This window comes from Trachypithecus francoisi, unplaced genomic scaffold (assembly GCF_009764315.1).
Source record: "Trachypithecus francoisi isolate TF-2019V2 unplaced genomic scaffold, Tfra_2.0 Lachesis_group3, whole genome shotgun sequence".
NCBI lineage: Eukaryota > Metazoa > Chordata > Mammalia > Primates > Cercopithecidae > Trachypithecus > Trachypithecus francoisi.
The window spans coordinates 111663990-111678055 of NW_022681468.1; the positions used below are offsets into that span (position 1 = coordinate 111663990).

The window sequence follows — 14066 nt, forward strand, 5'->3', positions numbered from 1 at the left end:
GCTTTTTTTTTTTTTTTTTTAGACAGTTTCACTCTGTTGCTCAGGCTGGAGTGCAGTGGTGCAGTTTCGGCTTACTGCAACCTCTGCCTCCTGGGTTCAAGCGATTCTCCTGCCTCAGCCTCCCGAGGATTACAGGTGCCCACCACTACTCCAAGCTAATTTTTTTTATTTTCAGTAGAGACGGGGTTTCACCATGTTGCCAGGCTGGTCTCGAACTCCTGACCTCGTGATTCGCCTGCCTCGGCCTCCCAAAGTGCTGGGATTAGCTTCCTTTCCACTTTTGCAGGAGCAGATTTAGCTGACCACCAGGCCAATCTCCTTGGGCTCTTTCTTCACTGCCCCTTTGGCTGAACTGACTTTCCTCTTGGGCATGTTGGCAGTGTGAAGGGTATGACCTGGTGCCTGTGGGCTGTGGTGCAATGAGAGCCTTTGTGAAGTTGGGCTGCCTGGACACTGCTGCTTCTCTCACCACCCAAGCTGCTCCTATAAACACTTATGTACAGGTTTTGTTTGGCATAAGTTTTCAGCTCTTTTGGGTAAATGCCAAGAAGTTTGATTGCTGGATGGTATGGTAAGAGTTATATTTAGTTTTTCAAGAAATTACCATACTGTCTTCCAAAGAATCTGTACCATTTTGCATTCCTGACAGCAGTGGATAAGTTTCTGTTGCTCCACATTCTGCTATCTTTTCGTTTTGTCACTACTGTAGATTTTAGGCATTCTAATAGGTTTGTAGTGGTACCTTACTGTTTTAATTTGCAATTCCCTAATAACATATGGTGTGGTGCATCTTTTTATTTGCTGTCTGTATATCATCTTTATCTGTTTCTTTGGGTCTTTTGCACATTTTTTTAATTGGTTGTTCATTTTCTTACTATTGAGAATTAAGAGTTCTTTTTGTATTTTGGATAACAGCCCCTTTGCAGATACGTGTTACAAATATTTCGTATCACTCTGTGACTTGTGTTCTCATTTTCTTCACAGTATCTTTTGCAGAGCAGTTTTTTATTTCAATGAAATTCAGCTTACCAGTGCTTTCTGTCAAGGATCATGATCATGCCTTTGGTGTCAAATCTAAAAAGTCATCACTAAACCCAACATTGTCTAGATTTTCTCCTATGTTATCATGTAGGAGTTTTATTGTTTTATGTTTTACATTGAGGCCATTGATTCATTGGGAGTTAATTTCTGTGAAGGATATAGTATCTGTGTTGAGATTTTTTTTTTATTTGGATGTCCAGTTGTTTCAGTGCCATTTGTGAAAAAGGCTATGCTTTCTCCACTGAATTTCCTTTGTCAGAGATGAATTGACTGTATTTGTATGGATCTGTTTCTGGGCTATCTGTTCTGTCCCATTGATCTATTTGTCTTTTCTTTTGCCAGTATCACACTGTCTTGATTACTGTAGCTTTATAGTATGTCTTGAAGTTGGGTAATGTCAGTCCTCCAATTTTGCTCTTCATCAAAATTGTGTTTATTCTTCTGGTTGTGCTCTTGATTTTAAAACACAAGAATAAAACTTCATCATTGTATTCTGCTTTGCCTACTTATTCAAGCAATAATATAAATAATTTTTAAATTTTTACAATTACTGTTTCCCAGATTTTTATCATCTCTGTGTTTTATTGACTATTGAACAATACTGGTTTGAACTGCGTGGGTCCACTTACATGCAGATTTTTTTCAATAAAAGTTACGCTGAGAGTGCCTGCCTGTCTTATCTCCCTTTCCACCTCCTCTTCTGCCTCTGCCACTCTTCAGACAGCAAAACCAACCCCTACTCTTCTTCCTCCTCCTCAGCCTACTCAACATTAAGACAATGAAGATGAAGACCCTTACAATGATCCACTTTCACTTAATGCATAAATACATTTTCTTTTATGATTTTCTTTTTCTTTTTTTTCCAAGACAGGGTCTGGCTCTGTTGCCCAGGCTGGAGTGCAGTGGTATGATCATAGCTCACTGCAACCTCTGCCTCTTTTGGGCTCAAGCCATCCTCCCATCTCAGCCTACCAAGTAGCTGGGACTGCAGGTGCACACCACCACACCCAGCTAATTTTTATATTTTTGGTAGAGACAGGGTTTTGCCATGTTGCCCAGGCTGCTCTTAAACTCCTGAGCTCAAGCAGTCTGCCCACCTCGGCCTCCCAAAGATGATTTTCTTTTTTCGTTTTTGTTTTTGTTTTTGTTTTGTTTTGTTTTGTTTTGAGATGGAGTCTCTCTCTGTCACCTAGGCTGGAGTGCAGTGGCACAATCTCAGCTCACTACAAGCTCCGCCTCCTGGGTTCACACCATTCTCCTTCTCCTGCCTGAGCCTCCCGAGTAGCTGGGACTTACAGGCGCCTGCCACCATGCCCAGCTATTTTTTTTCATATTTTTAGTAGTGACGGGGTTTCACCGTGTTAGCCAGTATGGTCTCAATCTCCTAACCTCGTGATCCGCCTGCCTTGTCCTCCCAAAGTGCTGGGATTACAGGTGTGAGCCACCGCACCCAGCTCCAAAGATGATTTTCTTAATAACATTTTCCTTTATCTAGTTTACTTTTTTGTAAAAATGTAGTATATAGTACATACAATGTACAAAATATGTGTTAATCAACTGTTTATGTTATGAGTAAGGCTTCTGGTCAGCAGCAGGCTATTAGTAGTTAGGTTCTGTGGGAGTCAAAAGTTACATGCAGATTTTTTATTACATGAGGGGTCGGCACTCCTAACCCATGTTGTTCAAGGATCTGAGAAATAATCTATTGCTAAATTCCAAGGTGCACAATTGAGCAATACCCCACAAATCCAGGCAGAAAACATGATGCTTCTTGAACATAGAGGTTATAAATAGCTAAATGTGAAACTGCATGAAAAAGGGCACAGCACCCAGTCTTAGATTACACGCAGCTTTAACTAGAAGACTGCATTAATATTAAAGCTTAGCCTGATTTGGAACAATATTGGAGTCTAAAATGAATACCAAGTTTGACAAAAAGCAGATGAATCAGATGCACAGAGCAAGCCAGTGTGATCTAAGTATGACATCTAACACAGGGTTAGAGATTCTACTTCTGCTTCTGTCTTTAAGATACAATGCTGAATTAGTCATTTATGCCCCTAGCTAAGTGACAGGCTATATTCCAAGGTGCCTGGCATTCATTGGAATGTGGCCATGAACATATTAACATAAAAACAGACTGAATTAGCTTTTCCCATATGATATACCAAAATGATGAAAAGTCAATATTTGGAATATGCTAGAACTTCAAGCAGTATATCTAGTATATCAACACTAGAAAGAGCCTTCGACTAATCAAAGGGAGGCAGAAATGATCATTTCTTTATGAGAAAACTGTGATGTTTGGAAATAGGAAAATATGGCATTAAGACACAAAGGTTTGGACCGGGCGTGGTGGCTCATGCTGGTAATCCCAGCACTTTGGGAGGCTGAGGCAGATGGATCACGAGGTCAGGAGATCAAGACCATCCTGGCTAACACGGTGAAACCCCACCTCTACTAAAAATACAAAAATATAGCCAGGCGTGGTGGCGGGCGCCTGTAGTCCCATCTACTCGGGAGGCTGAGGCAGGAGAATGGCATGAACCCGGGAGGTAGAGCTTGCAGTGAGCTGAGATCACGCCACTGCACTCCAGCCTAGGTGACAGAGCGAGACTCCATCTCAAAAAAAAAAAAAAAAAGACACAAAGGCTTATCAATTTATACAGTAAAACCAAAGGTTGGTATATGTGTTAAAGTTGGAAAGACATTGAGTGGTAAAACCCCTTTTTAGGAATCTGTTCCCTGAAATCAGTAACAGTCATCTTGAGTTGCTTGAACTCAACTTGATACATTTAGTGTATGACATGTAAATCTGAGGAGAAATGCTAAAACATTTGGTAGCATCTACATAGTTGATAAAGAGCTCACATCACAGTATAAGTATATGAAGAAATGTCTTAAATAATATATTTTACTCCAGAGGTAAGTTACGGTAAAGTATGAGTCTATATGTAGTAACTATCTAAAATTGGTTAGAAGGAAAAGTATAGACAGAAAGAAGAAATGTAACCATTTCACTGCCAAGCAGAATGACATGAAGCACATTTGACCCTAATGGAAGATCTTTCAAACATGAAACAATCACCTGCTAACATTAAACTTTCTATTGAATATGCCCTTTATTCAGTTTATCTCCTCCTCTAATTTTGTTGTCAGTAGTTCTGAAATAGTAGATTTTCAAAATAAATAAAAGCCTTTTAGATATTGAATATGGTTTTCAAATTGAGGGGACTTTTAAATTGTACAGTGTGAAGCTACTATGCTATATTCACAGTTTGATAAAACTGGCTGTTTTTCAGTAGAGTGCGTCTTTTTTTTTTTTTTTCAATAGAAAATGCATTTTTATTCCATATTTTAAAAACATAGACTTTCTAGCAACTTATAAATTTCTATTATAATAACAAATTGATACTTTGAGCCAAGAAAATGATATAACCAAAAATTCATTTATACCCTTTGTTTAGGAGTGTTTTACATTTATGCATAATTTTCCTTTTATAAAAGGTGATTGTTACAATCAGGTATACAACTACTTGGTTATGTCTAAGTTCTGTCTCTTAAAATATGTTCTTTTAGAGAATCCATTTAATCATCTTATTCTTTTCTTCAATCTTCTCCAAACAGTGGTAGAAGTACAATTTGATGGACAGAATAAACAAAATTGTTTTCAACCACACCCAGATCATACTGATATCTACAGTATAGTCCTGGCTACAAGGGAGCTCAACTCTAACTCGTGAAGTGGGCCTGGTTTAGAAAGTAATGATGAGGTGGTAACTAATGATAGTGCTAGTTGTTATCAAAAATTAACAACTTTAGGTATTTTTGTTTTGGGTTTTTGTGGTTTAGGTACATCCAAAATTTCTTCATAGTCTGCACTCATTCCCTTTGCCCAGCGACCTACTGTGACCATTCGCTCTGAATTCTGACTTTCAGGGCAATCTTTCTTTAAATGTTCCACAGAGCCACAGAGTTTGCAGCCGCCACCATCAGCATAGAGTCCTTTGGGATTATCCGGACAAGATCTAGACAGGTGGCCCACTTCTCCACAAACAAAACATTTTGCAAAAGGAAATTCGCCAAGAGCCGGGTCTACTTTAGCTTTACACTTGGTTATTTCATGCTCTGTGGACCCACACCTGTAACATAGCCCAGTGCCCATGTCTTGATTTTCAAGGGCGGCAGGGCAATCTGCAATTCCATGACCAGGTTTTCTACAATGGAAACACACCATTGCATTTTTCTTTGCCGCTTGTCTTTTTAATCTTCTTCCTTCCCGTCGACTGTCTTTCTTTAAAGCAACTGCAATTTCTTCCCTTACTTCCTCACTGTCTGTTGCTACAATTTGCCCATTGTGAACCATCTGTGAATTCTGTCTTAGGTATTCCATGAATCCATTCACATCTTCATTTAAGTACTCCTTTTTCTTTTTCTTTTTATGTTTTGCTTGGGGTGCATCATTTTTGAGGGATAGCCTATTGGCTTCAAGTTGTTTATGCTTTGGTAGGTTTTGGCTTGTTCCCTCAAAGGATCCCTTCTTCATGTCCTCCCATGATGTTGCAGGCAAGGAGGGTCTCTTGTTACATGTGGTACTAACTCGGGCCCACCTGGTCATAATTTCATCAGAGGTACCGCGCACGAATCCCCCAGAGCAGTCGAGTTCTAGAGTGCTTCTTAAACTTTAATATGTTTATACAGTACCTGGGCATCTTGTAAAAATGTAGATTCTGATTCAGTAGGTCTGGGGCTACAGACCATACATTGAGTAGTGAATTTTAGAATATACAATTGACCCTTGAACAATGTAGGGGCTGGGATGCTAACCCCCTGCAACAGTCAAAAATCTGCATATAACTTTTGACTCCCCCAAAACCTGACCACTGTTGACCATAAGCCTTACCAATAACATAAACAGTTGATTAACCCTTATTTTGTATTCTATATGTATGATATACTATATTCTTACAAGAAAGTAAACTAGAGAAAAATGCTATTAAGAAAATCATAAGGAAGAGAATATATTTACTATTCATTAAGTGAAAGTATCATAAAGGCCTTCATCTTATTTGTCTTCATGTTGAGTAGTCTGAGGAGGAGGAGGAAGAAGAAGGATTGGTTGGTTTTGCTATCTCAAGGATAGCAGACGCAGAAGAGGCTGAGCAGGTGGAAACAGGCAGGAAAGACAGGCCCACTTGATGTAACTTTATGGAAATATGTTGTAATTTGTCTAAATTTTTTGCTATTTTTATTTCTCTAAAAATGTTTCTATACAGTACCAATCTTTCTTCCATTGTTTGCTTTAGTTTAGTGCCTGTATCATAGAGCAGGGTTCATGTTGTAAAAGAAGTCAAAAGCAGTCTTGAATTGTCAGAATCCTTCTACTAGATTGTCTAACCTTAGTCTGTTTTCTGACACTGCTTCTTCTACATCTTCATGTTCATTGTCTGGTGCTGGTTTGGAAGCAGTCATCTCTAAGTCCATAAATTCTTCTGATGTGAGGTATATTAGTTCTTCAATGTCGCTAAGAGCCATATCTTGACATCTTTCACACACACATACCCCACACCATTTTTGCCATATCCACAGTCTCTTTCATGATTTCTTCAATTAACTCTGTTATAAATCCTGTGAAGTCACGTACAACATGTGGACACAGAGTTTTCCAGAGGAATTTATTGTTTTGGGCTTGATGACTTTCACAACTTTTTCTGTAACAACGATGTCATCTTCAACAGTTTAATCCTTCCAGACTTTCACTGTGTTCTCTTATCAGAGTTCTCTTTCGCAACGTTGGCAGTCCTTTCCACATGGTACTTTGTATGATAAGCCTTAAAGGTCCTATGACCCCCTGATAGAGGCTGAATTAGAGACATTGTGTTTGATGGCGAGTAGACCACTTTGATATCTACAGTGTTGAATTTATGGTGTTCTGGGTGGCCAGGGACGTTGTCTAATACCAAATGAACTTTAAATGGCAGTCTCTTACTGGCAAAGTACTTTCTGACTTCAGGAACAAAGCATTGGAACCAGCATTTTGGTTCCAGCATTTCTGGAACCAATCCAGAAAAAGGCTTTCGTTCGGACCTTCTTGCTGTACAAACAAGAGTAGCAGCTGGGGTTTATCATTTCTCTTCAAGACTTGGGGATAAGTAGCTTTATAGATAGGGATAGTCCCAATCATAAATCTGACCACATTTGTGCAAAACAGTCAAGTTAGCCTATCCTTTCCTGCCTTAAATCCTGGTGCTTACTTCTCTTCCATACAAATAGATGAAATAAATGTCCTTTATGGCTTCTCCCCACCGCCCCCCGCCACCAGAATAGGGCACTTTCATTTGCACTAAAAGCCTGCTAAGGCAGATATCCTTCCTCAAGGATTTTCTTAATAGCATCTAGGAATTTATCTGCTGCCTCTTGGTTGGCAGAAGCTGCTTCTCCTGTTATCTTGACCTCTTTTTAACCAAATCTTTTTCTAGAATTATCAAACCATCCTTTGCTGACATTACATTCTCTAGCTCCTTCACCTTCCCTTTGCTTTAAGTTGTCATATAATGACCTCACTTTTTCTTGAATAATATTGTATTCTATAGGTATACCTTTCTTATAGCAATCCTGCACCCACATAAATACTGTTTTCAATATGATACCAAAAGGTATTTCTCAAAAAGTGCAAGATTTTCATGCCTGCTAGCATTGCTGCATTGATGGCTCATGAACTTCATTTTCTTTTTTGTTATACTGGTCCTTAGACTAGATTCATTTATCTTGCAGTGGTGGGCAGTTAGAGCTACAGACCTCAATCTACAGTACATAGTAAGTAATTCAACTTTTTCTTAAAGTGTCATGACTTTTCTCTGCTTCTTGGAAGCACCTCCAGCATCACTGGTGGCATTTCATATGGGTCCCATGGTGTTATTTAAGGTTTACAGCATTGCACTAAAAACAAACATGATATGATAAATACACAAGAACCTCAAGAGATCACTTTTTACTATAATACACAATTTACTGGAGAGATGAACTGGTCATGTGGAGATGATTAGCATCACATGGCCTTTTAAGGAGATACAATACTTGAGCTACCTCAGTAGCAATAGGAGGTGGCTACAAAAGTTATTACAATAGTATAGTATGTATTATAGTATGCAGTTATTCATATACTTACACAGTTATGATTTAATACTATATCTTTACATTTGTTTACATTTCTCTCATATTTAAGTTTTGATAAATTTTAACTTTTTATAATAGATTTGTATATACTCTATGATAGTAAATGATAAAATATACTATCTACATATATTTTATGTATTCATGACATAGCTGACTTTTTCATAACTTTTTAAATATTTCTAGGTTACATGGTTTGTCTGTGAGTTTTATCAAATTGTCACAAATCATCATAAAATTCTCCAATATATTTATTGAAAAAAATCCATACGTAAGTTAAACTGCACACTTCAAACCCATGTTGTTCAAGGGCCAACTGTAGTCTGAAAATTGTCTTGATCTACTTAGATTATTATAAATCATTACTTTCCTTTCAGTTAGTCAGAGTTCTTAGTTCCCTACATGTTTTCTTTTGAATGTTTGGGCTAGGAGTTACGCTTGGTTTTGATGTCTTGTTTTCTTGGGTTTTATCTTATTTCAGAACACAAGACTCCTATAAAGACCTATTTCTATGCTAGATACTGTATCAAAATATTATTTAAGGTAGAAAAAAAGTAAAAGTAGAACCAAAAATTTAAAAGTAACAGAAATCTACCAAAAATTATTAGACCAAAGTAACAGAAACTTTCAAAAGATTATTTAATCATTGCATAGAAACCTCTTGATGAATATGTTCTTGCTATTTTGGACTTTCAATTATGTCCAAATTAATTAAATTCTGTTTGAATAGTATCTAAATTTCACCTCTTGTTTTTAGGCAAGATCCCAAGGAAAGTAATAAAATCGCCTTTGTCATGAAGGCTTTTCTGGTAACTAAAAATTTTGCTGTTTCTGTCATTGGCTACCCTTCCCTAAGCTTTCTTTTGGGTGATATTCTAATTTTAAGCAATATCTATTGCCATGCATCAGAAACAAGCACAAATGTCTCAAAATTCTGTCTTCCAAGTTGTTTTAGTCTGGGCGTGGTGGCTTATGCCTGTAATCCCAGCACTATGGGGGGCCAAGGCAGGTGGATCACTTGACCCTAGGAGTTGAGACCAGCCTGGGAAATGTGACAAAACCCTGTCTCTACAAAAAAAAAAAAAAAAAAAAAATAGCCAGGCATGGGGCGAACACCTGTAGTCCCAGCTACTCAGGAGGCTGAGGCGAGAGGATCACCTGACCCTGGGGAAGTCGAGGCTTCAGTGAGCCGTGATCGCACCATTGCACTACAACCTGGGTGACAGAGTGAGACCCTGTCTGTAAATTAGTTAATTAATCAATTAAGCTGTCTTAGAAGGTTAAAGTATATTGTCTTTAATTTCTAAAGTATACCAAAAAATCACATTTTCTATTATAACCTCTCAGTTTCTCTAAAAGTAATCATATTTAGGCTGTTATTCAGTGATGCTTCCCTCCAAGTTGATTATTTTTCCTACCATTTGCTATTATTTGGGGGAGAACTCTAACGTTAATTTGTAAGTGCTTGCTGTGTACCAGATAACATGCATGTCTCACAACACCCCTTTTTTCTCCAAAGTCCATGTTTTATGTATGCCTTGCTGTCTCCCTACCTAATCAGCTGCTCAGTTTTCAGTGCCTTCAACAAGTAAGAAACCAGTGTTTCTCAGTAAATTTAGAGAGATTTGGGGAATTTCCTACTATTAGAATGCATTTGAAATTATGGTGATCCGAGGTCAGGAGATCGAGACCCTCCTGGCTAACACGGTGAAACCCCGTCTCTACCAAAAAAATACAAAAACTAGCCGGGCGAGGTGGCGGGCGCCTGTAGTCCCAGCTACTCGGGAGGCTGAGGCAGGAGAATGGCGTAAACCTGGGAGGCGGAGCTTGCAGTGAGCTGAGATCCGGCCACTGCACTCCAGTCCCAGCGACAGAGCAAGACTCCGCCTCAAAAAAAAAAAAAAAAAAAAAAAGAAATTATGGTGATCCAAGATAGTATAAAATAGAAGAGTGATGAGTATGAGGAGCTAAGAAAACTAATGACTTCTAAGATTTCTGTCACATTCAAAAAAGAGTACCTAGTAGGATTTTGAGACCTACCAGTAGGTTATTATATACCTTTATCTCCAATGCTAACAACATTTCAGGAAAATCAGAGCATGGCAGCCTGTCATGCAGGATTGCCATTTGCACTGTTTTATTCTTTCAGCTAGCAGTGCTCAGGCTTTCACTGACTGACAAATTGAGGAGGAAGAGAGTTGGATCAAGAGCCTCATTTGATCTGTCCCTCACCGATTGTCCATTTAACAAATGACCTTGATGAGTTTGTAAGACCTTCTCTTTAGTAGAAACGCTGTAGACCCATATTTAGCTGGCTCTTGCTTACAGAGGTTAAACAGATTATATAGGGATAGCAAGACTCACCAGCTGCTTAGCATGAAATATCGAGTGATCTGGAGGGAGACACAAGAGTGATGGCATTGCTACTGCAAATAATTGCAGGAGACACTTTTGAGTATTGCACAGTAAATCTGCACCTTCCGTGGGCACTCATTCGAGGGGAGACTTCCTCAGGATGGAGCGTCGGCAACACATGTCTAATAGGTGCATTCATTTTAATATGCTCATTCACTGAATAGGCCTGATTAATTAGTACATGTCACCATCTGGTACTTAGTGAGACTATTCATTTTTAAAATGTTGAAATTGCAGGGAATGGTGCACACCAATTAAAATCCTTTTAACCAAATTGTTTTGGTATAAAGTATACATGTAGGAGGACTTCATTGGAATTCAGCATGCATCTAAGGTTACACACATCAGCCTGAAGTCAATTAGAACAAAAGAAGTCAAGAGAGGGGAAAATGAAAGAAGAGCTGTCCTTTTTCTGAATGTGTCTGCTCAGATATTATGCTTTCTCTGTTTTTCTATTCTTCCTCTCACTTGATTGTCCTCCTACCTTTTATTTATTTTGAGTTCCTTTCTTTTTCTCTCAGCTTCTATGTTTTATCTTTTATTATTGTTCCCCACTTCCTCATCTCCTCCCCACCTCATCATTTTCCAGTCACTGGTTAAGACAGAAGAGTTGGGTTAATAACTTTAATGATACAGTAAAATTTTAGCTCTCTATGTTCCTTTGAAAGAATGAATTCGGCCGGGCGCGGTGGCTCAAGCCTGTAATCCCAGCACTTTGGGAGGCCGAGACGGGTGGATCACGAGGTCAGGAGATCGAGACCATCCTGGCTAACATGCTGAAACCCCGTCTCTACTAAAAAATACAAAAACTAGCCGGGCGAGGCAGCGGGCGCCTGTAGTCCCAGCTACTCGGGAGGCTGAGGCAGGAGAATGGCTTCAACCCGGGAGGCGGAGCTTGCAGTGAGCTGAGATCCGGCCACTGCACTCCAGTCCCAGCGACAGAGCAAGACTCCGCCTCAAAAAAAAAAAAAAAAAAAAAAAGAAATTATGGTGATCCAAGATAGTATAAAATAGAAGAGTGATGAGTATGAGGAGCTAAGAAAACTAATGACTTCTAAGATTTCTGTCACATTCAAAAAAGAGTACCTAGTAGGATTTTGAGACCTACCAGTAGGTTATTATATACCTTTATCTCCAATGCTAACAACATTTCAGGAAAATCAGAGCATGGCAGCCTGTCATGCAGGATTGCCATTTGCACTGTTTTATTCTTTCAGCTAGCAGTGCTCAGGCTTTCACTGACTGACAAATTGAGGAGGAAGAGAGTTGGATCAAGAGCCTCATTTGATCTGTCCCTCACCGATTGTCCATTTAACAAATGACCTTGATGAGTTTGTAAGACCTTCTCTTTAGTAGAAACGCTGTAGACCCAATATTTAGCTGGCTCTTGCTTACAGAGGTTAAACAGATTATATAGGGATAGCAAGACTCACCAGCTGCTTAGCATGAAATATCGAGTGATCTGGAGGGAGACACAAGAGTGATGGCATTGCTACTGCAAATAATTGCAGGAGACACTTTTGAGTATTGCACAGTAAATCTGCACCTTCCGTGGGCACTCATTCGAGGGGAGACTTCCTCAGGATGGAGCGTCGGCAACACATGTCTAATAGGTGCATTCATTTTAATATGCTCATTCACTGAATAGGCCTGATTAATTAGTACATGTCACCATCTGGTACTTAGTGAGACTATTCATTTTTAAAATGTTGAAATTGCAGGGAATGGTGCACACCAATTAAAATCCTTTTAACCAAATTGTTTTGGTATAAAGTATACATGTAGGAGGACTTCATTGGAATTCAGCATGCATCTAAGGTTACACACATCAGCCTGAAGTCAATTAGAACAAAAGAAGTCAAGAGAGGGGAAAATGAAAGAAGAGCTGTCCTTTTTCTGAATGTGTCTGCTCAGATATTATGCTTTCTCTGTTTTTCTATTCTTCCTCTCACTTGATTGTCCTCCTACCTTTTATTTATTTTGAGTTCCTTTCTTTTTCTCTCAGCTTCTATGTTTTATCTTTTATTATTGTTCCCCACTTCCTCATCTCCTCCCCACCTCATCATTTTCCAGTCACTGGTTAAGACAGAAGAGTTGGGTTAATAACTTTAATGATACAGTAAAATTTTAGCTCTCTATGTTCCTTTGAAAGAATGAATTCGGCCGGGCGCGGTGGCTCAAGCCTGTAATCCCAGCACTTTGGGAGGCCGAGACGGGTGGATCACGAGGTCAGGAGATCGAGACCATCCTGGCTAACATGCTGAAACCCCGTCTCTACTAAAAAATACAAAAAACTAGCCGGGCGAGGCAGCGGGCGCCTGTAGTCCCAGCTACTCGGGAGGCTGAGGCAGGAGAATGGCTTCAACCCGGGAGGCGGAGCTTGCAGTGAGCTGAGATCCGGCCACTGCACTCCAGCGCGGGCGACAGAGCGAGACTCCGTCTCAAAAAAAAAAAAAAAAAAGAAAGAATGAATTCTAGTTAGCCAAAATTTCTGAATAACTGTGGGTTTGAACTCTTAAGCATTAAAATAGTTTTAGTTTGAATAATCATTTGGTACTTATGTGACTTAAAATGTTTTTTAAATGCATACTAAGATTTAGGGTGCTTTTTTTTCCTCTGTCTTTATTTTTGTAGTTTTCTGTAAAGAGTAATTATTTTATAATTAAATAAACTTAATAGTAAATAAAATAAGTTGTATGAAAATCTTTTCAAAATACATTTCACATTTTAGTTGTTTTCTTCCCTTCTTTTTTTTTATTATACTTTAAGTTCTAGGGTACATGGGGTACATGTGCATAACATGCAGGTTTGTTACATATGTATAATTGTGCCATGTTGGTGTACTGCACCCATCAACTCATCAGCAACCATCAACTCATCATTTACATCAGGTATAACTCCCAATGCAATCCCTCCCCCCTCCCCGCTCCCCGTGATAGGCCCCGGTGTGTGATGTTCCCCTTCCCGAGTCCAAGTGATCTCATTGTTCAGTTCCCACCTATGAGTGAGAACATGCGGTGTTTGGTTTTCTGTTCTTGCGATAGTTTGCTGAGAATGATGGTTTCCAGCTGCATCCATGTCCCTACAAAGGACTCAAACTCATCCTTTTTTATGGCTGCATAGTATTCCATGGTGTATATGTGCCACATTTTCTTAATCCAGTCTGTCACAGATGGACATTTGGGTTGATTCCAAGTCTTTGCTATCGTGAATAGTGCAGCAATAAACATATATGTGCATGTGTCTTTATAGCAGCATGATTTGTAATCCTTTGGGTATATACCCAGTAATGGGATGGCTGGGTCATATGGTACATCTAGTTCTAGATCCTTAAGGAATCGCCATGCTGTTTTCCATAATGGTTGAACTAGTTTACAATCCCACCAACAGTGTAAAAGTGTTCCTATTTCTCCACATCCTCTCCAGCACCTGTTGTT

General features: G+C 39.2%; 2 protein-coding genes across 3 annotated transcripts in view; one reads left to right on the plus strand and one right to left on the minus strand.

Moving 5' to 3' along the window:
• PEAK1 (pseudopodium enriched atypical kinase 1) overlaps positions 1-14066 on the plus strand; it is a 317451-nt gene that overhangs the window by 216890 nt on the left and 86495 nt on the right. The gene's annotated exons all lie outside the window — the stretch shown is intronic.
• LOC117070340 (zinc finger CCHC domain-containing protein 9-like) lies at positions 4371-5700 on the minus strand. The gene has a single exon (XM_033189297.1). The coding sequence runs from the start codon at positions 5657-5659 to the stop codon at positions 4844-4846; it is 816 nt and encodes a 271-aa protein (XP_033045188.1). The 5' UTR covers positions 5660-5700; the 3' UTR covers positions 4371-4843.

Coding starts and splice junctions, on each gene's coding strand:
- LOC117070340 (XM_033189297.1), bottom strand. CDS start 5,659: ATGACCAGGTGGGCCCGAGTTAGTACCACATGTAACAAGAGACCCTCC.